The following is a 26,450-nucleotide window of genomic DNA, read 5'->3' on the forward strand; positions in this document are numbered from 1 at the left end:
GTAAGCTGTGACTTGTCGCGTAATTCACTTGAAGAACGACCTCTGGTCACCACAGCACTGGGAATCCCGCGTCCCCAAGGCCAAGGACCCCCCCAGGTGGGCTCCAAGGGTCCAACCGGCAGCTCCGTCTCGGGGCTTTTGAGGCCCCCGAGCCGTAAGTGTCAGCAGCCGGGAGTGTGTCCTTTACGTCGGTCAGATCGTTCACTGCGCTGATCTTCCTTGAGCGTGGGGGGATTTTCAGAATGGGAAGCAGCAGAATGAGAAGGTCCGCGGTTCTCATATTGCCCGTTGGCGCCCTTTGCTCGCCGAGAGGCTGACTGGAGGTACCCGCACGGAGGCTCTGGAGATGCCGCGGGCCCTCCTGCGTTGTGCTCGACGGTGGGAGAAGGAAAGGGCAGCACACGTGAACTGTGAAGTTGGTGACCACCTGCCCCTCACCCCTCTCCAGCCACAGCTGCCCGCAAGGCTGGAAGATCGCGTCCGCCCCCTGCCGCGGTCACCCGGGCAGGGCCTCCTGTCGGAGAGCTGTTTATGTGGTTTTCTGGCCCAGCACCCAACAGCTATTGAGGGACCTGAATAATTCCACCCCCAGCCCCCCGCCGTTACCTGACGTGTTACTTGTTCAGAATCACAGTGACTTCTTTGAAACCAGTGCTTCTAAGGATAAATGAGAGTCATGAAAGAACACATGGTACAATTTAAATTCTCACCAAACTTTTCATTACCTTGTAGAAATTTTTGGACCCAATTCCTTAGATTTTTGGCTCCAAGAAGATTTTCAAAATAGAAAATGAATTGCATTTCTTCAGTTCGTGATTACATATAATCCACATAAGTGAAGTGCATAGGTTCGATTTGCCCAGTTTTGGCAAATGTATAGCTGTGTAACTTGCACACTGGCATGATAGAGCACATTTCTGTCATCCCTAAAGGTTCCCTCATGTTGTGTCCCCCGAATCCTTGTGTCGAAGCCCCAGCGTGATGTTGTCTGCAGGTGGGGCCTTGGGGAGGTGATCAGGGTGAGGGGGGCCCATGAGGGGATCGGTGCCCTGATAACAAGTGGAAGACAGAGACCCCCCTCCCTGCTCACACACCAGGCAAGGCCAGGAGGACCGCGAGAAGGCGGCCGTCTGCAGGCCGGGAAGGGCCCTCACCAGAGACCGGATCTGCTGGCACCTGGACCTTGGGCCTCCCCGCCCCGGTTCTGTGAGGAACAGTGTCTGTCTAAGCTGCCCTGGGCTGACTGAGACCTCGTAAGCCTTCCCAGCCCTGCCCCCCAGGAGCCGGCATAGTTCTGATTTCTGCCACGTTCCTTCATGGTGCTGTGTTAGACTCCATGGTCTGTGGAGCTCCCTGGCTGTCTGCAGCGCAATGCCTGACCTGGGACGGCACTTGGGTGCGTTCCTGGCATTGTCTTGGGTGATGGGGTCATGCACATTCTTGCACTTGTGTTCTGTGGGCGTGAGACTGCCATGTGAGGCCTGGTGGGCAGGGCGGTGTTCACTAGTGTCTTCCATCTGCATCTCCTTGAGCAGTGATGCTGGGCATGCGTCCGTCTGCGACACCCGCTCGAAGCATCTGATCAAGTTTTTTGCCTTTTTTAATTTTTAAAAATTTTTAAATATTTATTTTTTAAATTTATTTTTGGCTGTGTCTCAGTTGCGGCACATGGGATCTTCCTTGCAGCATGCGGGATCCTCTGCTGTGGCACGTGGGCTTCTCTCTAGTTGTGGCATGCAGGCTCCATGGCACATGGGCTCTGTAGTTGCAGCACACGGGCTTTCTAGTTGTGGTCCATGTGCTCAGTAGTTGCCCCGCACCATGTGGGATCTTAGTTTCCCGACCAGGGATCAAACCCTCTTCCCATGCATTGGAAGGTGAATTCTTAACCACTGGACCACCAGGAAAGCACCCTGCCCTTTTAAAAATTATCAAGTTGTAGAGACTTCCCTGGTGGCACAGTGGTAAAGAACCCGCCTGCCAGTGCAGGGGACATGGGTTTGATCCCTGGTCTGGGAAGATCCCACATGCCGCGGAGCAGCTAAGACCATGTGCCACAACTACTGAGCCTGCGTGCCATAACTACTGAAGCCCACGAGCCTAGAGCCCGTGCTCCTCAAGAGAAGCCACCACAATGAGAAGCCCGCACACCACAACGAAGAGTAGCCCCCGCTCGTCGCAACTAGAGAAAGCCCACGCGCAGCAACGAAGACCCAATGCAGCCAAAAATAAATGAATAAAACAAAATTATAAAAATTATCAAGTTGTAATTTCCTCTAGGTCTTCTGGATACAAGCCATGTCAGATATATATATATATACGTATATATATAGAGAGAGAGTATTACCTCCCATTGTTTGACTTGCCTATTCGCATTATTAATAGCGTCTTTTTAAAATTAAACTCTTTTGGAGTGGTTTTAGGTTAACAGAAAGATGCAGACCGAGGCACACTGTGGAAACTAGTACACGACGGTGCTCCGTTACTGTTCCCCACGCTCCAGGCTGCAGGTCACGCGCTGCCCCAGGGTCCTCGTTCTGCCCGGGGTCCCATCTGGGAGGCTACTTTTTCGTGACCTTGACGGTTTGGGGGAGGACCACTCAGGTGTTTTGTAGCGTGTCCCTGATTTGGGCTTTGTCTGCTGTGTTTTCTTCTGGTTAGACAGGGGTTGTGGTTTATGGAAAGAAGACCCCAGGGGTGAGGTGGCGCTCTCGTGACATCACATCAGGGCACCTGACGTCCGCACGACATCACGGGGGCTGTCGGCCTGGTCACCTGGCTCAGGGGGGATCTGCCAAGGAGTGTCACTCCTTGTCCTGTCCTCCCGTCTCTTTGGCAGCCACTCAGAGGGGCGGCCCACCCTCCCGGGGGTGGGAGCGAAGCTCTGGGGAAGACCCACCGTGTGGTCTGGACTCCCGTAAGGAGGATGGACGCGTGGGTGTCGTCTGCACTTTGGTGGGGACGCAGCTCCGCGCTGTCGGTTTGGCTGCCCACCTCGTTCCAGCCTTGGCCGCCAGGACCTTGTCGTTGCCCACCCCTCCCACCCCCCGCCCCTTGTGAGCGCTTCCTTCCTTTCTTGCACTGCCAGCCACGGCAGCTTCCCTTCATCTTGTTGTGTTCCCGCCTCAGCCCTAGAATCACCCAGTTCTCTGGGGAGCGCTGGTTCGTTTCATGGGAGAGTGGGATTTAGAAACGAGGACCTGGCAGCGGGTGTGGGCGTTGCTGCTGGGGTGTCCTTGCCTGTAGTCCTCTTAGCAGATAGGTAACTATGTATCTGTTCACCTGTGTGTCTGTAACCTGTAGTCTGTTAGAAAAGTGCTTATATGTAACCTTCTCACTGCCATCACCATCATTTTCTTATTTGTCCCACCCCAGTGTACGTAGAAAGCAGTTTCAGAATTGTTCTCCCATATACCTCCCCACTCTGAGAAACAAATTTATCACCTTGAGTGCCATGTTTATATTTGGTTTCTTCTTATCGTTGGTCTTACAGTTCCTAGTCAAAACACTGTCTTCCTGTCCCCTTCAGTGTGTTGGTGTCACACGTTGATACAGTTAGAGTGAGTGGTCACAGTCTGCTTTCCATCCTGCCATCCCTGGCATTCTGGTGGGTGGTGCTGATTTGTTTGCATGTATTAAGTCTGCTCTCTGTGATATATCGTTCTATGGATTTTGGCAAATGCATGGAGTTTATATCCACCATAATGGTGTATTTTCATGAGCAGAAGTTTTTAATATTGATGAAGTTTAGTTTATCAATTGTGTTTCTTTTTTGGTTCATGCTTTCTGTGTCCTATTTAAAAGTCTTTGCCTAACCAAAAGCCCCTAAGATAGTCTCTTGTAGTTGCTTGTAGAAGGTTTATAGATGCAGTTTTGTGTTTAGCTCCGTGAGCCGTCTCTAATTAATTTTTCATGTGATTTTCACTTTTTATTCCATGTAAGTAACCAGCTGTCCCAGCACCATTTCTTGAAAAAAACTTTCTTTTCTCCATTGAATTGCTTTGGCATCTTATCAAAAATCATTTGACTGTGTTTGTGAGGATCTATTTCTGGGTTCTCTATTCTGTTACATTGGTCTATCTGTTCATCAATCCACACTGTCTTGTGACTTTATAATAAGTCTTCAGGTACGGCAGTGTAAGTCCTCCATGCTTGTGCTTTTATTCTTTTTAATTTTTTTAATTTTAATTATTTTTACTTTTTGGCCGCACCCCGTGGCATGTGGGGTCTTAGTGCCCCGACCAGGGATCGAACCTGCACCCCCTGCATTGGAAGCTTGGAGTCTTAACCACTGGACCACCAGGGAAGTCCCACTTGTTCTTCTTTTTAAAATTGCTCTGGCTATTCTAGGTTCTTTGTATTTTCATATACATTTCAGAATCAGGTTGTCAGTTCCTCAAAAAAAAAAAAAAAACCTGCTATAATTTTGATTGTGATTATCTTAAATATTGGGTCAATTTGGGGAGAAATTAATCTTAGTAATATTGAGTCCTCTAATCCATTCACGTGGATGAGTGGAGATACATATATGCGTGTGTGTTCATGTTGATACATATGTACCATTATTGTATGTCTCTCCGTTATGTGGACCTTGAACAACTCTCAGCAGTTTTATCTTTTTCTGTGTACAGGTCTCACACATCTTTTATTAAGTTTATCCCCACGGACAGACTGTTTTGAGTGCCGTTGTAAATGATATTTATTTAAGTCTCATTTTCCAATTGCATGTTGCTAGTGTATAGGAATGACAGTGGCTCTTGCATATTGACTTCATGTTCTTGTAACATTGCTGACTTCACCTACAAATTAGAGTGGGTTTTTAAGATTTCCTAGGATTTTCCATGTGAACAGCCGTGCCGTGTGGACAGAGGCGCGACCACTCCTCTTTCTAACCTTGTGGCTTTTGCTTTGTTTTCTGTCGTCACTGGCTTGAGCCACAGGACAGTGTTGACTAGACCTGCTAAGGCTGGGTGGACTTGGCCTCTTCACTGCTGCTATGGCATCAGCTGTGGGGTTTTTGGAGATGCCCTGCCTTGCGCTGAGGGTGTCTCCTGTTTGCAGTTTGCTGAGAGTTATCGTGAATGGGCCTGAAATTTTGTCAAATGCTCGTTTTGCATCTGCTGAAATGGTGACATGGTTTTTTTCCTCTTTAATCTATTAAAGTGGTTGATTGCATTGACTGGTTTTTGTATGTTAGGTCAATCTTTTTTTTTCCCCCGAAGTTACAAAGAGTTTTAAAAAAATGTTTATTTATTTATTTTTAAATTTTATTTTTGGCTGCGTTGGGTCTTAGTTGCCCCGCGGCACGTGGGATCTTAGTTCCCCAACCAGGGATTGAATCCGTGTCCCCTGCGTCGGAAGGCAGATTCTTCTCCACTGGACCACCAGGGAAGTCCTACGTTAAGTCAATCTTATGTTCCTGGAAGAAACTCATTTGGGCGTGTTCTGTCACCTTTCTGTGTTTTACTGAATGCGGTTTGCTAATGTTTTGTTAGAGTTTGGGGTCTGTATTCATGAGGGATGTCAGTCTGCATTTTTTCCCTCGTAATGTCCTTGTCTGGATTTCTGTCAGGGTTATGCTGGCCTATGTTTGAGTCTTGCTTGCTGGCCTTATAAACGAGCTAGGACAGGTTCCCTTCCCCTTTGTTTTCTGAAGGACTTGGTTTAGTATTGGTATTAGTTCTTCCTTAGTTTTTTGGTAGACTTCACTAGTGAAGCTGTCTGGGTTCACTGTTTTCTTTGTGGGAAGTTTTACAAATATTAATTCAGTTTCTTTCCTTTCATCTTAATTCAAATTATTTCCTTTCATCTGCCTAATACGGTTGAATTCACTCTCGTTTTTCTGTCTTCTTAAGACGGAAGCACAGATCAGTGATTTCACACTTGTCTTCATTTCTTATACAACCATTAAAAACTATAATTTTTTTTCTAAGCGCTGCTTTAGTTTCCTACACAAAGTCTGATAGATCGCACTTTATCTTTCTGTTAAAAATATTTTAAAATTTCCTATGTTTGATCCATGAGTTATTTAGAAGTCTGTTGTTTAATTTACAAGTATTTGGAGATTTTCTAAATATCTTTTGTTACTGATTTCTAATATAATTCCATTTAGTCAGAGAATATTCTCTGTATGATTTTCACCCTTTGAATTTGTTGATACTTGTTTTATGGTCAAACATATGGTTTGTTAGTGAATATTTTGTTTGCACTTAAGAAGAGTGTGTATTACACTTTTTTTGAGTGTCATATTCTGTGATTGTCAGGTGAGTCAAATATTGCCCAAATCTTTTTTTTTTTTTTTTTTTTTGGCGGTACGCGGGCCTCTCATGGTTGTGGCCTCTCCCGTTGCGGAGCACAGGATCCGGACGCGCAGGCTCAGCGGCCATGGCTCACGGGCCCAGCCGCTCCGCGGCATGTGGGATCTTCCCGGACCGGGGCACGAACCCGCGTCCCCTGCATCGGCAGGCGGACTCCCAACCACCGCGCTACCAGGGAAGCCCTGCCCAAATCTTTTATATCCTTACTCTTTTTTTTTTTTGTCTACTTGTTCAATCAGTTATTGAAAGAGGGGTATTCAAGTTTCCAGTCACATTTGTGGATTTGTCTTTTTCCTTTTAGTTCTCTCAACTTCATGTATTTGCAAGGTTTTATTCAGTGCATACAAATCAATCCAAGACGATTGGTTTATCTTCCTGATGAATTTACGCTGTTATTGTTGTGAAAGATCGAAGTCTACTTTGTCTGCTATCAGTATATCTGCATGAGTGTTCTTATACTCAGTAATTGCATAGTCTATCTTTTCCATCCTGTGCTTTCAGTGTTCTGTGTCTTTATGTATAAAGCTTGTCTGTTATAAAGTGCATATCATTTGGTCTTGCTTTTTATCCAATCTGACAGTCTCTACTTTTCAAAAAAATAACTATAATAACTACCATTTATTGAGGCACTTTATAGGCATTACGTAATTTCATTTCTTCCAGATTTTTTTTATTGTAGTAAAATATACATAACATGAAATTTACCATTTTAACCATTTTATAATATATAGCCTGTAGCATTAAGTGTACTTATGATGTTGTACAACACTTACCACCACCCGCCTCTGGAACTTTCTCATCTTCTCAAACTGAAACTCTGTCCCCACTAAACGCTAACTGCCGTCCCCTTCCCAGCCCTGGCACCCACCCTCCTACTTTTTGTCTCTATGGATTTGACGACCCTGGGGACCTCGTGTAAGTGGAATCATACATTATTTGTCCTCTTGTGCCTGGCTTATTTCACTTAGTATGATGTCACCCATGTTGTAGCAGGTGTCAGAATCCCTCCTTTTTAAGGCTGAATAACATTCCATTGTATGGATGGACCACATTTTGCTTATTCACTCATTGGTCAGTGGGTATTTGGGTTGCTTCCACTTTTTTCTTTCTTGGCTGTTGTGAATAATGCTGCTGTGGACACTGGTGTACAAATATCTCTTAAAGACCCTGTTTTTGGTTCTTCTGAGTATATAATCAGAAGTGGAATTGCTGAATCATATGGTAATGCTGCACCGCTTTACATTTCCACCAGCAGCAGACAAGGGTTCAAATTTCTCCACGTTCATTGTTTCTGGGTTGGTTCTTTTTAAAATATTTATTCATTTATTTTATTTATTTGGCTGTGCTGGGTCTTAGTTGTGGCATGTGGGATCTAGTTCCCTGACCAGGGATCGAACCCAGGCCCCCTGCATTGGGAGCATGGAGCCTTAGCTACTGGACCACTAGCGAAGTCCCAGTTGTTTCTGTGTTTTTGATAGTAGCCATCCTCATGGGTGTGGAGTAGTATATTTGCTGCATTTCTCTAATGATTAGTGATGCTAATCTCTGCTTTTTGATGGAGTATTTAGTCTGTTTACATTTAGTGCGGTTATTAGAGTGTTTGGGTTTAAATCTGCCATCTTGATGTTTGATTTCTATTTTTCCATCTGTTTCTCTGTTTCTCCTTTCCTCCCTTTTTTCTTTTTTTGGTGAATCAAGTTTTTAAAATTCTGTTTTATGTCCTTTATTGACTTCTTAGTTCTGCCCTTTTGTGTTATTTTATAGTGGTTCCTATAGAGATTAAATATGTGTGTTTAATTTATCATGGTCTACCTTAAAAGTTAATCCTGTACTTCACAAACAGTACAGAGGGTCCCAGTGACCACCTTCTACTTCTAGTGCTCTTGGCTGCATATATTTTAGTTCTTGTGCTAGAAAATTCTACAACACAGTTTTCATCTTTACTTTAGCTAATAGTCTTTAAAAATAGTTAGAGGTGTATTACATTTAATTGTTAAAGTCTTGGATGCCTTTGTTTACTAAATTGAGAATTTCTGAGTCCAGTGGTTAGGACTTTGTGCTCTCACTGCCGAGGGCCCGGGTTCAATCCCTGGTCAGGGAGCTAAAATCCCACAAGCCTCCCAGTGCAGCCAAAAAAAAAAAGAAAGAGAGAATTGCTGTAGAACTGCGCCGTACTTGGCTTGACATGCTAAATGTATTAGTTGAACGTTGTAAAACAAGCAGTACCCACTGGCCCCTGTAGAAAACTCTCAGACCCCAGGTCAGTGTGGGGGGTAAGTAGAGGCTCTGGAGCCAGGGGCCTGGCCAGTCCTCACCCTGCCGTGTACTCACTGTGCCATGTACTTGCTGTGTGATCTTGTGCAAGCCTGTTTTCTCCTCTTACAAGGGGTCCAGGGACTTCCCTGGTGGCGCAGTGGTTAAGAATCCACCTGCCAATGCAGGGGACACGGGTTCAAGCCCTGGTCCGGGAAGATCCCACATGCTGCGGAGCAACTAAGCCCGTGCACCACAACTACTGAGCCTGCGCTCTAGAGCCTGTGAGCCACAACTACTGAGCCTGTGTGCCACAACTACTGAAGCCCACGTGCCTACAGCCTGTGCTCCGCAACAAGGGAAGCCACCACAATGAGAAGCCCTCGCACCGCAACGAAGAGTAGCCTCCTCTCGCTGCAACTAGAGAAAGCCCGCGCGCAGCAACAAAGACCCAACTCAGCCAAAAATAAATAATAAAATAAAATAAATTAATTTTAAAAAAAGGGGGTCGATAATAGGCATTGCTAGGAGGGTAAAATGAGTTAATATGAATGAATAACTCAGAGTGGTGCTTGGCACACAGCAAGTGCTATATAATTGCTGTTCTTGCTGTTGTTACACAGTGAGCAGGTTCACATCCCTTGGAGATCCAGGATCTGCAGCAAAAAGAGACTTTTTCATCCTTCGCAAACCAACACGGGCATGAAAGTCCAGCCCTAGCTGTGTATGTGACAAACCTCTAAGGTGTGAAATTACTTTTCATAGGAGAATAAACCTCAGATTATTAATTTGTTCATTCTTTGGAGAATGTTTTAGAGATGAAAAGGGCTACTAAAATAATGTTAAGTATAACTTATTATCTTTTTTTTTTTTTTTTTTTTTGCGGTACGTGGGCCTCTCACTGCTGTGGCCTCTCCCGCTGCGGAGCACAGGCTCCGGACACGCAGGCTCAGCGGCCATGGCTCACGGGCCCAGCCGCTCCACGGCATGTGGGATCCTCCCGGACCGGGGCACGAACCCGTGTCCCCTGCATCGGCAGGCGGACTCTCAACCACTGCGCCACCAGGGAAGCCCTAACTTATTATCTTAAATTTATCTTTTTGCAACTGGATTCATGTTGTTAACCGAGAAGAGCGTTTTAGCATCCATCCCCATTTGCTTCCCTGAGGCCGACTCCTGCCCAGTGGAGACGAGGCTCTGGTGGCACTGCAGTTCTCTCCAAGTGCCCTGTTGCTGACCTCTGTGCCTACCATGGGGTTTCTGAATAGAAAAGCCATGCAGTGGAGTCATTTCTGGCATAGAAGAATCAGCTCCAACAAATGACTCTCCCGTAGATGGCAATCATCAGCCCTGGACAAGGTAGAAAAGCAGCTACCTGAGGACTCTGGAAGGGGGGACGGCAGGCAGATCCTGAGGGCAGCTTAGACTTAGAGGCATGGCCGGCACACAGTGTGTCTCTTGTTTGCACATCTTTCCTCTGAGGGCTGCACAGTCACTGCAGGGGTGGTGTGGTGGCTAAAACTCTGGGTGGAAAGACCGTGCGCTTCCTCGTTAGACTAAGGGGAGGAGCTGGTATCCACAGCTGCTGGGGAGAAATCCTGGAACGAGGAATTCTGCGACTAAACTCTGCTCAGATTTCTGTCCAAGCCTTGAACCGTGCACACACACAGGGCATGGGGAGAAGCCACCTGGAGTGAGAGCGAGGCCACCGCTTCCCACAAAATCAACAGCAACACAGTTTGCAGTTTGAATCTCATGAGATTAATCGCCTGCTAAAGCAAAACCATAAACTCTCTTCAGACTCTGGGATTCAGAGTCTCTGCAACGTAACATTGCAACATACATGTTACAATCTGAAAGTACTCAACACACAAAGAGCCAGGGGGTGTGAGCCATCCTCAGGGAAAAGACAGTCAACAGATGCCAGTCGTGTTATGACCCAGGTGTTGGAGTAACTGTGTTCAGTGAGGTAAAGGAAAATACACTCATAATGAACAAAAACGTAGGAAATCTCGCTAGAGGAGTAGAAAATATTTTTCAAAACAAGCCAGTTGGAAACTTTAGAACTGGAAAGTAAACACCTGAAATAAAAAATTCACCGAATGGGCATAATAGAGTGGAAATGACAGGAAGTAGTCAGACTTCAAAGACAAATTAGTAGAAATCATCTGGTCTGAAGAAACACTGGGGAAATGATTGAGGGAAAAGCATGAAGAGCCCTAGGGACTCATGGGGCAGTGTGAAGTGTCTCAGGCAGGGTAACTATGGAGCCCAGAGGGGAGGCGAGAGACACAGTGGGGCAGGAGAAGTACTTGAAGAACAATGATCAGACTCTTTCCAAATATGGTGAAAAACGTAAATTTATGGATTTCAGAAGCTCAGTGAGTCCCAAACAGGATGAATATGACTAAAACCATAAACAGGCACATCATTTTCAAATTACTGAAAACTTTAAGATTAACTTTAAAAATCTTGACAGCAGCCAGAGAAAAACAAGACTACATACACACAGCATCACAAAGACTAGGAACTTATCATCAGAAGGCAAGTGGAGCTGCATCTATAAAGTTCTGGAAGAAAGATAGTCAACCCTCCAGGAGTGTGTGTTAAATACAGATGTTTTCAGAAGAAGGAAGACTGATGGAATTTGTTGCCATCATCTGTGTACTGCCAGACATGCTGAAGGAAGTCTTTCCAGGCTGAAGGAAAATGATACCAGAGTGAAACTCAGGTCTTTATGAGTGAGTGATGAGCATCAAAAAGGGTAAATATCTGGGGGGAACGTTTTCTTTAAAATACGTATTTAAAGAAAAAATCAGAACATGTCTTGGGTTTGTAATGCATACAGATGAAATACGTATGATAACTGTAGCATAAGGAACAGTGAAGGGGATCTGTGGACCTGCAGGTTCTGCCTTTACATGAAGTGCTGCAGGATTGATTCTAAGTAAGCTGTGAAACAGTGGGGATGTGTGTTGCAGTCCTAGAGGAATAACCATAAAAATAATGCAGAGACTCATAACTGAAGAACCAAAAGATAAATTGACAGGGGATTTTTAAAAATATTCAAATAATATAAGAGAAAACAGGAAAGAGAGAACAGAGAAATAAAACACCGGAGAGACAGCAGAAAACAAATAATAAAATGGTAGCCTTAAATCCAACCATAGCATCATTATACATTTGCCAATGCCCAGCATCAAGAGTGATCCTGATGTAAATATGGACTTGAGGCAACAGTGATGTGTCAGTGTAGGTTCATCAGAGTACCTATCTGGGGCCGGATGTTGACAGTGGGGGAGGCTCTGCTTGTGTGGGGGCAGGGGGTGTATGGGAATTCTCTTACTTCCTGCTCAGTTTAGCTGTGAACCCAAAACTGCTCTAAAAAAATTAAGTCTTTTATGTATTAAAACCAAGGAACAAGTAGAAAAATAATAAAATGGTAGACCTAAGTCTAACCACAGTGATAATTAAATTAAATGTTAATGGACTAAACTCTCCACTTAAAAGGTAGAGATTATCAGAATGTGTAAATAAGCAAGACCCTACTACATGCTGTCTATGGGAGGTTCACTTTAAAATTATTTATTTATTAATTTTTGGGTCTGTGTTGGGTCTTCGTTTCTGTGCGAGGGCTTTCTCTAGTTGCGGCGAGCGAGGGCCACTCTTCATCGTGGTGCGCGGGGCTCTCACTGTCGCGGCCTCTCTTGTTGCGGAGCACAGGCTCCAGACGCGCAGGCTCAGTAGTTGTGGCTCACGGGCCCGGTTGCTCCGCGGCACATGGGATCTTCCCAGACCAGGGCTCGAACCCTTGTCCCCTGCATTGGCAGGCAGATTCTCAAGAACTGCGCCACCAGGGAAGCCCGAGATTCACTTTAAATATCAAAAACACAGGTTGAAAATAAGTGAATGCAAAATGTGTACGTATACAAATAGCGTAAGAAGGCTGGAGTGGCTATATTAATATCAGATAAGGTAGATTCACAATATGGAGTATTACTAAAGAGAACGAGGAAATTCTAGTAATAAAGAGGTTGTTTCATCAGGAAAACATCAATTATGAATGCACCCAATAAAGGGAGTAATAAGCAATCATAGTAGGCAATTTTAGCATCTTTCTCTCACCAGTTATTAGAACAAAAGACCTAAAGAAATCAGTAAAGACAGAGGATCTGAACAGTGCTCCCAAGCATCTTGAGCTGATTGATATTTGTGGAAGCCACATCCATCAGGAGCAGAACACAAATTCCTTCTAAGTGCATATTCTCTAACAAAGACCAGCTGCTGTGCCCTGAAACAAGTTTCTAAGCAAAGTAGTGTACAGCTGTGTTTATTTGCATAGGACACGATTATATAGAAGACACTAAGAAATCTGTGAAAACTGCTAGAACTATTAAGTGAATTTAGCAAAATCTCAGAACTCAAGGTTAATATGCAAATTTTACTTGTATTTTTGTATACTAACAGCAAACCGTTACGAAATGCAATTAGAGGCCACCGCAGCCCCTGGGAGTCTGGAAAGGGGGAACTGCGAGCCAGTGAACGGCTCAGTCCCCGGGCAGCAGGGGCCGGTGGAGGTGGGGCGCTGCTGCTGCGAGGGGCTGGCGGAGGTCCGCACCAGCCACGCTGAAGGAGGAGGCTGAAGGAAGAAGGAGGAGGGACCACCAGAAGCGGGACACGTGGACAAAGTTCAAGAGGAGGACAAGACATAGTAGAATCAGACTGCCGCTGTCTGAGAGCTGGGGCTACAGAGCTTGCAATTACCCTGGAAAACCTCTGAAATGTTGCGCCCTTCACCACTTCCTCCTACGGACTCCAGAGGCAACACACCTTATTAAGCATGAGAGTTGGAAGATCACTGTGTATATTTTGCAGGAGCACAGACTGAGGTGTTTCTGTTCCTTTGACCTTGAGTTACCGTTGCTTTCCATTGTGGTCTCTTTCCCCTCAGTGTTCCTCTCCGTTCTTCACTTCTAGTCCCACCGCCTTACCAAGTGTGATCGACTCACGCAGGTGAATTAGACCATCTTTTCGCACGCTGTTTTCCTCCCTGTCTGCCAGTATTACTCTGAACTTGACCGTTTTAACCTGAACCGTTCACGTGGGTTTGCAGTTCCCACTCTGCTTTTCAAACTTTCTGATGTCGCGTCACCATGACAGTCAGCATTGGCTCAGGTTACCCTGTGGACATACCTCTGTTAGGACAGTTAGCACATCCGGGGCTGCCCAGCCCGAGAGGTGCAGAGCAGGCGCAGAGAAGTAATCCCGACAGAGAAAACGTTAAAGAGCTTGGCCTGTGGTTGACTTAATTACCACTTCAAGCGTGGGGAAGGTCCTTATACAGAAGTCCTGGCCGGTGATAATCTGGCCTCAAGGAAAACAGAGGAGCAGGTGGCTTACGTTGCAGACCGCTTTGTGGTTAGAACAGGGAGACATTTGATGGCGTGGGTTTTTAGCAAGAGGATGAAGTCCTTTAGTAAAGGGTAGAGTGCTTCAGCCAGGGGCTAGTGAATAAAACGCTGACTCCTGATGGCCATAAACGCCGGCACCTAACGCCTGTGGCCCTGCTCCCCGTCTCCAAAATGGCTTGGTGAGTTTCAGATTTGGCCATTTTTAAGTTTATGGGATAGATTAGGCATGACCCCTCTTGAAAGTTTCCCTGCAAGGTATATGGCAGGATATGTCTTCCCATGTAACAAAATACCATTAAAAGTCGTAACTGCTGCTGTGCAACTTCTGCCTTTTAGTAGAAACTTCTATTCCTTGAACGACGTGTATTGGTGCATCTTTCTTTGCTTTTTATCTCTTTCAAATAGAATGTTTCATGTTTGACTTGCTTATCTGTATGTCTCCTGGGAATCAGTTTCTGCCCAGTACTTCCTGCTGGTTTATTTCATAGGACACTTTTAAGGAGTGAGGTTGCAGATGGGTTCACAGGTGACTTGACCTTGGAAAACTGTGGGGATTGACAGAGGGAACTCGTCTTTGAGCACCTGTTCTCAGAGCAACATTCAGATCTGTAGAAACATACCTAGGCTCATTGGATGAACATTTAGAATTCTAGTAAATTGCTCAGAGATTCCTAAAGTCCACTTTAGAGGATCAGACCGTGCGACTGTGTTGTTATTATTTTAATTTGTGTAGTGTCCAAAGTTACTTTTTAAAAAGATTAATTTGTTTATTTTTGGCTGTGTTGGGTCTTCATTGCTGCGTGTGGGCTTTCTCTAGTTGCGGCGAGAAGGGGCTACTCTTTGTTGTGATGCGTGGGCTTCTTACTGCGGTGGCTTCTCTTGTTGCAGAGCACGGGCTCTAGGCGTGTGGGCTTCAGTAGTTGCAGCATGCGGGCTCAGCAGTTGCGGCTCACGGGCTTAGTTGCTCCGCGGCATGTGGGATCTTCCCAGACCAGGGCTCGAACCCGTGTCCCCTGCATTGGCAGGCAGATTCTTAACTACTGCGCCACCAGGGAAGTCCCCAAAGTTATGTTTTTAAAAGTGTTCGTGCTTTTTGTAAAGTGATTTGTTCTAAGCACATTAAAGGTCATTCAAGTGTTGTTCAAAAAAAAGAAAGAAAAAAGAAATTAGAGAGTTAATTATATTTACAATAATACCCAAAGACAAAATATTTAGTAATATGTTTAACAAAAGATGTGTAAGAGCGCCTCTTCACTGAAAGCCACAGAACATTGCTGAGAGAAATTAAAGACAACTTGAAGGAACTTCCCTGGTGGTCCAGTGGCTAAGACTCTGTGCTCCCAGTGCAGGGGGCCCGGGTTCAATTCCTGGTCAGGGAACTCGTCCCACATGCCGCAACTAAAAAAAGATCCCGCGTGCCACAACTAAGACCCGGCGCAGCCAAATAAATATTTTAAAAAATAAACAAAGACAACTTGAAGAAATGGAGAGAGAGCATGTTTGTAGATTAGAAGACTCAATATTGTTAAAATGTCAGTTATCCCAGTCAAGATTCCAGAAGGCTTTTTGTAGTAATTGACAAGATGATTCTAAAACATGGAAATGCAGGTGACCTGGAATTGCCAAAGCAATTACACAAAGCAGGGCTTCACTCTGCCTGACTTCAGACTTTCTGTAAAGCTTCAGTAGTTGAGACTGTGTGGTACTGGTGACACACAGATGAACGGAACAGAATAGGAAGTCCAGAAGTAGACCCACACACAGACAATTGATTTTCAACAAGGATGTCGAGAGAATTTAATATGAAAAGGAAAAGCCTTTTTAACACGTGGTGCTACAACTGGATATGCATAGGGAAGAAAAGTGAACTTGACCTTTACTCCACACCATGACGCAAAAGCAACTCAGAGAAACACAGGAAATCCTTGTGACCCTGAGGTCAAGGCAGAGATTTCTTAGGACGCAAAAAGCAAGAACCATAAAAGAAAAAATGGATGCATTCGATTTTACCAAAATGAAAACATTTGCTCTTCTGAAGATACCCGTTAGAAAATGAAAAGACAAGTCACAAAATGGGAGAAAATATTTACAGTACATACATCTGACAAAATACATGAAGAGTTAGCACGTAATAATAGACAGATGGCCCAGCCGAACAGCGTGGCCCAAAGATGTGAACAGACACATTATGAGAGATGTAAGATGTGTGAATGGCTGACAAGCAGGACAGAGGTGCTGACTGTCGCTAGTTACCAGGGAAACGCAGGTTGGAACAGCAGGAGAACCGCTGCCCGGCCGCCGGTGCGAGGCCACTAGCTGGCAGGGCCAGAGCAGGTGAGCCAGCCACTGCACACGGAGCCGCTGCCCGAGAATAGCAGGGCAGCTTCCCAGAGAGTCCCCTTGACCTGGTGCTTCCAAGTATTTACCCAAGAGGAAGGAAAGCAAGCGACTGTGCAGGAACGGGCCCAAGAACGTCCCCAGCAGCGTTAGCCACCACAATGTGGAAACAGCCACGTGGCCATCGGCAGGCAGCGGGCAAGGGAAGTGTCCTCGCAGTCGATGCCACTCAGCCACGAGAGGGCAAAGGACGGAGGAACCTGAAGGTCGCTGTGGCCACGCTGAAGCGCAGGAGCCCGACACAAGGTGCGCGGACAGTGTGGTCCGTTCTCCTGAACTTCCAGAAGACGCCGTCCACATGCAGCGGCAGGGCTTGGCCGGGCAGGCGGGGGCCGTGGAGGGGCCGCACGGTGTGGACACCGTACTCAGTCGTGTCCACTGAGTAGCAGACAGAGGTGTCGACTGAGACCTGATTCCTGAATCAAAGGTATCAATGCGGCTGTGACACCAGTAGTTGCCACCTGAGGGGATTTCACATTCTAGAAAGGGGATGGTGCCGCAGGAAAGAGCAGGTGTTCTTTTTGTTTTTGCGGTACGTGGGCCTCTCACCATTGTGGCCTCTCCCGTCGCGGAGCACAGGCTCCGGACGCGCAGGCTCAGCGGCCATGGCTCACGGGCCCAGCCGCTCCGCGGCATGTGGGATCCTCCTGGACCGGGGCACGAACCCGTGTCCCCTGCATCGGCAGGCGGACTCCCAACCACTGCGCCACCAGGGAAGCCCAAGAGCAGGTGTTTTTAATGGGGGGACTTGACGTGGGGGGCGGTGTCTGCTCCATCAGCCTGGACTAAAGGCAGCACAGAGCGAATGGCAGGACAGACCCCAGCCCGGGACCCCCAGGCCCTGGGCCAGTGGGCGGAGGGGCTTCTCGCCCCCCAGCCCCAAGCGCGCCCTCTGTGGAACCTGAACCAGCCCCCCTCACGCGCAGCTCCACCCTGCAGCTGTTTTTGTTAAGAAAAAAGTGTTTTTAGAGGTGACTTTTATGTGTTTGGGACAGATTATAATTGTAGTTCCCACCTTTCAGAATAAAAACCCGACTCACGATTTACTTCCGGGGTTGTGCAGGCCGGTGTGTTTCCCCGGTTACGTTAGAAGTGTGGCACCGTGAGCGCTGAATCGCGTGGGCTGTCGCGTTTCGTGTGGTTTTAGCGTTAGGACGTTTACTTGCAGTCTGTTTGCTCTCTGGATCCATCACCCGCCAGAGGCACCTGCACCCAGTACTGCCTGTGTCACGGCTTTTAGTGCCCCAGCTGGGTGTTTTCCACACACCCTCCCGTGATGACAACAGGCCCAACGGCACAAAACTGTTAAGACCGAGGGGTCCTGACCAGCCTGGCCGCCCCAGAGGCACCCTTGCCATTCCGTCTCTGGGTGAAAATACTGGAAATCGAATTCGGGTCTTATGAGGACAGGATGAGATGGCGGGTGGGAGGGCCGTCCGAGCTCTGGGGTAGGACTGGCTCACCCAGACCCTCTCTGCTCAGTCCTTCTTCCTGGAAGCAGCAGCGAACGGTGGGAAACTGGCGGAGGAGGGAGTGAGTCCATCAGATCCTGATCCGGGTGGGCCGAGCCGTGGGGGTTCCTGACGAAAAGTCCAGTTGGACCCCGAGCCCCGGGCGTGGTTTGGCTGCGCTTGGCCAGCAGCACGGCCTCACCTATCCACCTCGATTTGCAGGCCCCGGACCGAGGGTCTGCCGGCCTCCAGGAGGGCCAGGTAAGCATCCTGCGCCCTGGCCCCCGCCCGGTGCCCTGCCCTGCCAGGCGTCGCCTGTGGCCACACGGCACCCCTCTCTCTCGCAGACCCTGAGCTCCGGGACATGGCGCTCCAGCGCGCCGTCCTCCTGGCCAGCCTCCTGGTGGAAGTTGCCAGTAGATCCTCAGGAAGTGCGGTGAGCACCCAGCACGTGGCTCGTGGGCTCTTCACCCAGGGGCTCGCCCTTCCACCTCTAGGTGCCACCCTTGTCCCGGCCCCCGAGATGCTGGCCGTGCCCACTGCCAGGGTCAGAGGGGCCTGTGCCTCTGGGCGGGCAGCAGATGCACAGCCCCGCCCCTGGCACCCGCTCCACTCTGCCTGCTAGAACCTCCTTTCCCTCTGCCCAACTAGACCTCTTTCTGGAGCTGAAATAGGGTCTCCACAGAGCTGCCCCCACTGGCACTGGCCACAGCTAGTGGGGCGGACAGAGACGCCCACTTCAGGCTCAGACTCGGCCAGGTCATGGCTCTCCCAAGCCGGTGACACAGGTGTGCCAGGCTGTGGTTTCTGGAGGTGCCCGGCCATGTGTGCACACACCCAGCTGCTCGTCCTCCAGGATGGTGAGCCTTCCAGCCACTCTGCCCCTGCCGGGTTGGGTGGGACAGGACGGCCAGGCTTCCCCCTCGGGCTTGGCCTCGGCCCCCTGGAGTCCAGGATGCGCCCACCATTCCTCAGCCGCCCTGAGGTGCCCCTTGCAAATCACAGCGTGCTAGTCCTGGGAAACCAGCTCGGCTGGGCTGAGCGCACGGAGCGGAGCTGCCCGGACGCCTCCCGAGGCCCCTGCCGCCGCCTGGTCTGTGAGTGCAGTGCCCGCAGCGCCCACTCCTGCGCGTGGACCTGGCCTTTCCTCTGTGGGGGCCGAGCTGGACCCCCAATGGAGGTGCCTGTAGACTTGCAGAAGCATCGCAGGAGCGTCCAGGAATGTGGGCTGTTTGGTCGGGAGCGCGGGCAGACGCGCTGTGAGGGCTGCACAGGCCTCTCACTAGGGAGGCCGAGGGGGCCTGGAGTTACCTTCCTGTTTCACCACTGCCCAGAAACATATGTGCTTCCTTTCTTAGCAGCTTCGTCTTTTGATTTTCAAAGCCACCAGCTGCAAGTGGCGACTAATATAAATAACTCCACGGTTGAAATGCCTGCCCTGTGCCCACCTGTGGCCCACAAGGCGAGAGGTGGCGGCTCTTCCCATGACCCAGGAGACCCCCGTGAGAAAAGAAGGGGCTGCAGGGAGGCCCCAAGGGGAGGGTGGGCGGGCAGTGGAGGAGAGGACCACCCCCTGCCCACCAGGCTGCTCCAGCCCACCCCCAACAGAATCTCTGGGTGGGCCCCAAGGGATCCCCCGAGGGATTCCTGCCTTTGGGAGTCCAGGTGCCACGGACTGTGCCCTGGCAGGTCCCAGCCCAACACTTCGGTTGTTGGTTCAGTCACCAAACGCTCGCCGGACACCAAGTGCTGTCCCAGGGAGCGTCTGTGCGGTGTGGCCGTGCGTCCTCACCTTGCTCTGGGTCAGCGAGGCACAGTCACCAGACGCTGACTACAAGAGGCCAGAGCCCCAGGTGCTGGGGTGAGCTTGCTGGGAGCCCCTCTGCGGATATCGCCCTGGGCCTGGCCCGCACAAGCTGCCCGGCCGCAGGGTCTGGAAACTCACCACTATCTCCCCTCTAGGGCCAGCAGCCCAAGTGTTGTGTGGACGTGGTGGACACCAACGCCACCTGCCCAGGCACTAACCTGTGTGGCCCAGGTGAGCTTTGGCATGAGCAAGCCTAGATGGCCTCGGGAAGGAGGGGCCGGAGGGGTGGGCAGAGGCAGCGAGCGTGATGGGGCCTCGTCCTGGGAGGTGGGGGCAGGACCCCAGGAGGACACGGTGGCTCCAGGCCTGCGGGGTGGGGGCAGGTAAGACTGCCTCTTCCCTCGCAGGGAGTTTCAGCTGCCCGGAGGTAAGCTGACATAAGACAGGAGCAGCAAAGTACAGAAACGTGTACAGGTTTTACAGGACATGGGAGGAAGTGGAGTCCCAAGTAAGTGGCAGAATCAGCGCTTACACATCAGGTTGAACAAGGAGGCGATTGTGGGCAAGTGGCTAAAACACTGGGGCAGCCGAAGGGAGACGGGGATGACTGTAACATGGTCGCCCGACTCCCGTCTTCTCCCGGTTGGGGGGCGGGGGGCAGCTCCCATATGGGGTTTGTCTCCTCCCCACTTGAGACTTTACCTTCAGAAAGTTTCACATATTAAAAGCCAAGTTGGTAGCTGTGGAGAGATTTGGGTTAGAAGTTGTGGGATAGGAGGTCGGCAAAGGGGAGGGGAAACAGATGGAACGAGCAGAAAGGAACCAGATGAGCACCAGCTCCCGTGTCTCACTGACCCTCAGTCCTGGGACAGCCCGTCCCGTCACACTCAGCTCAGGAAGAGGATTATGGGTGGGCTCCCACCGGTGAAACCTCCGTGTGTGGGCAGTAGGTGGGGCGGGGACAGCGTGGAGACCCTCGACGCAGCCCTAGTCTCAGGAACTTTCCCAGTGGCCCGCCGTTGCCGCAACCTGTCGAGGTGACTGCCTGAAGTTCACATCAGTTTGCAGGGCTTTGGGAAACGGCAGTTCTGGTCCTTGTGATACCAGGTCAGAAGGGTGGGAGAGAAGCGGAAACGTTAGTATGGAGAGTCAGAGCCAGACAGTGGGGGAGACTGGGAGATTTCAGCACCCGGTCCAGTTTACAGGCGGCTGGGCCTCGAGGCCCGGGTCAGGACTGGAATCTGCTCCATCAGGCAGATCAGAGTTTCCTACTGAAAGGTCACTTCTCTCCGCAGCCAGCCCGCTTTCTACCAAAGAGAGTCACAGTGACACTAACTGTCTTACAAATAAGCCTAGCCTCACTAAACTTGGCCTGATTGTTGAAGGAAATTTAGCCACAACAGCGACTGACCACCAGGCGCTTTTGAAGTCTGCTTTGCTGGCCTTTTCCCAGGGCCTCTTGAGTCCAGGAGGCCGAGCCAAGGACTCAGCTCCAGACTTTGCCTGCAGTACCTCTAGGTTTGCGTGAACTCCTCTCTTCCTGAGGTCCCTGGTCCTGCCGGGCGGTGACCTTCCTTACTCACTGGGCAAGGCAGGGAACCCAGTGAGCCAGGCCCTGCGCTGCTTTTCAAGGGGCTTTAAGGCTCAGCAAAGTCAGCCTTTGCTCCTTAGATCTGGTTACTGGGCCTGGCCCCCAGCTGTGCTTTGTTCCTGCACACACAGCGCAGGGCCTCCTTGTGGCCAGCAGCCCTGGCGGCTTCACCAAGGAGCCCAGGTACCTTGGGGCTGGCGGAGGGAGCTCTCGGGAGAATCGTTGCCTTGGCGACAGGTCTGTACCCAGGACCCCATGTTCCTAGGCCTCCTCGATCAGCCCCCCCAGAGGTCAGCCCCTCCCAAGAAATGCCGAGTGAAGGGAAAGAGCCCAACTACTTCAGAAGAGAAGCCCTGGTCTTACGAGAAACGAAGGCCTGTTCCTGATACTTGTATGATTCCACGTTGGGTCTGACGTGGCCTCCTGGCACGGCGCTCAGCCCGTGCGCCCCCGTCACTCTTCAGACCCTGCCATCTGCTTGGCGTCACAGCAGGAAGGCCTTCCTCTGAGGGGACCCGTTTGTGTGCAGACTGCGTGCTGGTCAAGTCTGTGCCGGCCTCCAGCACCTGCAACCAATATTTCTCCAGTACGTTCTCTCAGCCCGTGCTACGTGCCGGGGTGTTGAGAAGAAATAAAGGTGTAAGACGCAATCTCTGCCCTTAAAGGGTGCAGTGGGCCAGGTGGACTGCCTGCAGACCGCCGGCTGGCAAGCGCTGGACAGCTCCCAGCCCCAGGTCGGGCCGCAGGCTGTGGGGAGGCCGCTGGCCGCGGCGTTGGGCAGGGCAGGAACGCGGGTCGAGTGTGCTTGGGCCGCCCGGGGGCGGGGGGCGGGCGGCAGCACACTGGCGCAGACGCCCCTTGTCCCTCGTGGCGGCTGAGTGGGAGTGCGCTGCAGCCCCTGGTGGATGTGGGAGGTGGGGCTCGCCTCTCGTCCCCTCCAGCGTGTATACTCGGCACCTGTCAGTGTCGGGTCCCCATCCGGGCCTCTGCAGCCCTTTCCGAGGCACCTGGCAAGGGGCCGGTGGGAATGCCCGTGCGAGAGAGGGCTGGCTGCGGTTCCCGCAGAGGCGGTTCTTGTTCTGAAGTCTATCCAAGCTCCAGAGTGGGTGAACTAGCGTCCTGGAATGAATGTGGTTTTACAACTCAAAGCATAGCGCTCCCCGAAGGCAGCTGGCTGGCGTGGGCTTGCTTTGAGCCGAGCCTCCTGTCTCCCGGCACAGGCTGCTACGGGCACCGGGCCGAGGACGGGACCGTCAGCTGCATCCGCTGCAGGAACGGGACTCACAACAGCTCCGAGTGCAGAGGCTGTATGTCCCCCCGCCCCTCCCCCTGCCTGCTGCTCACCAAGGGTCCACACCTCCATGTTCTGGAGGAAAGGGTGGGAATTCTCGCTGTTGTCCCCACACCTGGGCCACTGTCCCTCGGTGGACACCTCCCAGGAGCCCTCTCCCCGAGTCCGCTTGCCCCCCAGGACAACCTCCATGTCTCATTTCCGGCCCATTTGGGCTGCATCTCTGGCTCCCCAGGGGTCCTCTGCGGGGCCCCTGTGCCTGGTCCAGGACCTCACGTGGGTCTGGGCGGCCTGTGGAGCCAGCCGCACTGACTGGTCTGTTCCCCCCGCAGTCACTGCCCGGGGCGCGCACTTCCCCATGAACAGGAGCACGGGGATGCCTGGGCGGCCGAGTTTTGGTAAGTCTCTCGGCTCACCGGACCAGTCCCGGGGGGACACAAGGGCACCATCAGAGCCATTCCCAGCGCAGACCCAATCGCCGATGCTGGCCACGGCAGGGCCACGTCCACAGTCAAGGGCAGGCTCCGCCCCAGACAAGAGCTCTGTACCGGGACCCAGCCCTGGGACCCAGCCCTGGTCACGGAGCAGGACCCCGGACGGCATGGAAGCTCAGCCGGCTTTGAAGTCAGGGTCTGGGCTTGACTTAAAAGGGTGGGTGCTGGGCTTCCCTGGTGGTGCAGTGGTTGAGAGTCCACCTGCCGATGCAGGGGACACAGGTTCGTGCCCTGGTCCGGGAAGATTCCACATGCCGTGGAGCGGCTGGGCCCGTGAGCCATGGCCGCTGAGCCTGCGCGTCCGGAGCCTGTGCTCCGCAACGGGAGAGGCCGCCAACAGTGAGAGGCCCGTGTACCGCAAAAAATAAATAAACAAAAGGGTGGGTGCGGCTGGGGTCGCTTGGCGTGGACCCCCATGTGCCTCTGAATGGGCTGCATGTCTTAACCCTTTGCCTGGCTCAGAGGCCCCCCGGCCCCTTGGTCCCTGGGAGCTCAGGATGTGCAGTTCTCCAAGGTGGGAGGGCATCTGAAGTCCCCTTGCACCGTCCCCGGTGGCTCTTCTAGGACATAGGTCTTGGAGGGAACTGAGACGCTGTAGGCAGGCAGACATGCCCTCCATACCACCTGGTCCTCAGGTGCAGACCCGGGAGACGCCCTGGTACCCCGCCTGTTCCTGCTGTGAGGCGTCCTGTCGTACCTGAGACGCTGGCCGAGCCACAGGGAGTGGCCAGGCTGCGGGAGTGTGGTGCCCAGGCCACCAGTGACCACTGCAGTCACGGTGCGGGACCTGCCCCAGGGTGTAGCCACCTCTTCTGAGGTGACTGGGTTGCGATGGGGGTCATGACCCCCCAGATCCTGGTCCTTCAGCAGAGGACACGTTGACATAGACCAACGGCTCAGGCCTTCCCTGCGAGTCTCAGGACCGGAAGCAAGTGGCCTTGTGCTGGCGTGGGCCGACCAGCAGTGTTTGGGGCAGGGTGGGCCCAGACAGCCCCAGCTTCTTGCGATGTGGGCCTGGGCCTTGCAGCAGAGGGTGGCAGATGAGGCCCCTGCAGTCCAGTGTTGAGCCCGCTTCCAGTTGGCAAGTTTGGGGTCGTGTAGCTGGAACCCGTCCCTCCTGAGGCTCTAGCGTGGCCGGCCTTGTGCCTGTGTCAGGGTCAGAAAGGCGCTTCCCACGGGCACCTAAACGCAGAGCCTCCAGCTGGGCATCCGCCCGCCGGCCCGCCTGGACCTGTGGAGGTGAAGACAGCAGGCATCTTGGTGCTGGGAGGGCCACCCCGGGTGACAGCTGACCAGCTCCAGAGAGGCAAGGTGGGGTGTATCCACATGCCAGGGCCACGGGGGCCCCAGAGTCTGCACTGAGTGTCAAGGGAGGAGATGGGGGGCTCGGGGGCCAGGATCACTGAACGTCTTGACAGCCCACGCCCCGGAGAACCTGAGGCCTGGGCAGTTCGAGTGCAGGGGGGACCCACACCCCTGTGTGTGAACCCCTTGGCCCCTGCGGGAGCCCAGGTGTGCACCCCTGGCAGCCCTCACCTCGCTTGCAGGGGGCCCCCAGGTGGCAGCCTCCCTCTTCCTGGGAACGTTTCTCATCAGCTCGGGCCTCATCCTCTCCGTGGCTGCATTCTTCTACCTCAAGCGTGCCAGTAAGCTGCCTGACGTCTTCTATGGAAGAAACAAAGGTACCCCTCCTGCCGGGGTGTGCCCGGGGGCACGGAGCGGGGCTGGGGCCGAGATGCAGGTGTCCGGTGCAAGGCCGCATCTGCGGCACTCTGGAGGGGACTGGGTTGTCACGTGGCTCTCGGGCCTGAGGATAAGAGGGGCGGTCACGTCCTGGGAGTGCTCTGGGTGGATGTCGTGGGGTCTCAGTGTGGAGGGTGACGGGGGCAGACACTCTGCAGGCTGGCTTGTCTGCTCTGGTGGGAAGCTGGGGGTGGGGGCGGCTGGCCCCAGAGCGCTGGCGGGACACCACCGGAGTGTGGTGGGAGATGGGGCCGGGCAGGCTGAGGGCACCGCTGGGCACGGGAGTGAGGGACTGGAGTGAGCCTGGAGCCAGGGACCCTCTGCAGGCTTGTGGAACCCTCAGGCTGATGGACCCCCACCTCAGGCCTGTGGACCCCTGCCCAAGCTGAGGGCCCAGCAGCAGAGGCTGAGGGTCCCTCCCAGACTGAGAGACCCCTGTCCCGAGGCTGAGGGACCCCCGCCCAGGCTGAGGGCCCCCCAGGCTGAGGCAGCTGTGTGGCCTCCAGGTGACACCTGTGCTCTCCTCTACAGCCCCCAGCCTGCAGCCTGGCGAAGCTGTAAGTACCTGATAGGTGGGCTGAGGCCCCGTGTGTGTGCGTCTGGGTGTCTGTGTGTCTGGGCTGGGGGCCATCCCGTCTCCAGTTCTCACTGTGCCTTTTCCCCTTTTCAAGGCCGCGATGATTCCCCCACCTCCGTCCTCAGGTGCGTCAGTGCTTTCCTGTCCCTCGCCCTGTCGGGATGCCTCGTCTCTCGTGGGAATTTCAAAACGCCAGGCCCATGGCCCCTGCAGGGGTGCTGGCCAAGCCCCTCTTCATCATCCACAGCTTTCGTGCCTTTTTCCTTTTATTCCTGAGATGCTGTGTCTGTCGAGGGGGGCGGGGTGTTCCCAACACGGGTCAGGGGTCAGCCCTGCCACCCTCAGCCCTCCACCAGGTCCCAGCTCTGCCTGAGCAGGGAGCCAGTGGCCGGCACGGGGCCCTCCCGTGGTCCCTCCTGAGCAGTAGCTGTGTCACAGTTGACCCTGTGAGCACAGAGGTCACGTCACACAGGCCACCTGCCTCTTCCCCAGACCGTGTTCCTGCCACCGTGTGGAGGTCTGGAGTGGGGACAGGTGAGGACATCCTCCTCCTTGGGGACAGAGAAGTCCCTCGGTCAAGGCGAGATCTGCCCTGTCCAGTGAGACACTTGTCTGATCTCTCCAAAGCAGCGCCATGTCCAAGCACAAGGTGCCTGCGTCAGTCTCCTGGGGCGGCCGGGGGCTTGGGAGAACAGAAATGTCTTCTCTCACGGTTCTGGAGGCCACCTGCTCCCTCCGGAGGCTCTGGGGTGGGTCCTTCCTGCCTCTCCCAGCCTCTGGGGCTCCAGGCGTCCCTGGGCTTTTGGGGCCGCATCCCTCCAGCCGCTGCTGCATCTTCCGCTGGCTTCTCCCCTCTGTGTCTCCCTCCCCCTCCCGAGGCCACTGGTCGCTGGATTTAGGGCCCATCAGATAATCACATCTGCAGAGACCATTTTTCCAAGTAAGGTTGCACCCGCAGGTTCTGGGCCTTAGGGTGTGGACATGCGTTTGTAGTTGGGGGGGTACCATCCACCCTGCAGCGCATCACATGACCTGTGCCTTTGTGTTTCGGGAGAGCCGGGCCCTCTCCCGGGCCGAGGGGCGCCAGGTGTCCGGGAGCTGGAGCCCGGTGGGCTTCC

The 26,450-nt window shown here is 52.1% G+C and overlaps 1 protein-coding gene across 50 annotated transcripts in view; it reads left to right on the forward strand.

Moving 5' to 3' along the window:
• Positions 1-26,450, forward strand: part of C1H1orf159 (chromosome 1 C1orf159 homolog) — a 29,558-nt gene that overhangs the window by 1,774 nt on the left and 1,334 nt on the right. For 2 of the 50 annotated variants that reach the window (XM_073797977.1, XM_073797979.1), the window contains exons 2-12: positions 13,038-18,090; positions 18,177-18,265; positions 18,515-19,331; positions 19,519-19,682; positions 19,792-19,867; positions 22,448-22,534; positions 22,851-22,916; positions 24,560-24,694; positions 25,287-25,312; positions 25,427-25,457; positions 25,825-26,231. In XM_073797977.1, coding sequence (XP_073654078.1) covers positions 18,194-18,265; positions 18,515-19,331; positions 19,519-19,682; positions 19,792-19,867; positions 22,448-22,534; positions 22,851-22,916; positions 24,560-24,694; positions 25,287-25,312; positions 25,427-25,457; positions 25,825-26,231 — 1,881 coding nt within the window. In that variant the 5' untranslated portion in view covers positions 13,038-18,090; positions 18,177-18,193. The other 48 variants (XM_033845920.2, XM_033845935.2, XM_073797951.1 and 45 more) reach the window with 47 other exon arrangements.

The sequence above is a fragment of the Tursiops truncatus genome, chromosome 1 (assembly GCF_011762595.2).
Source record: "Tursiops truncatus isolate mTurTru1 chromosome 1, mTurTru1.mat.Y, whole genome shotgun sequence".
NCBI lineage: Eukaryota > Metazoa > Chordata > Mammalia > Artiodactyla > Delphinidae > Tursiops > Tursiops truncatus.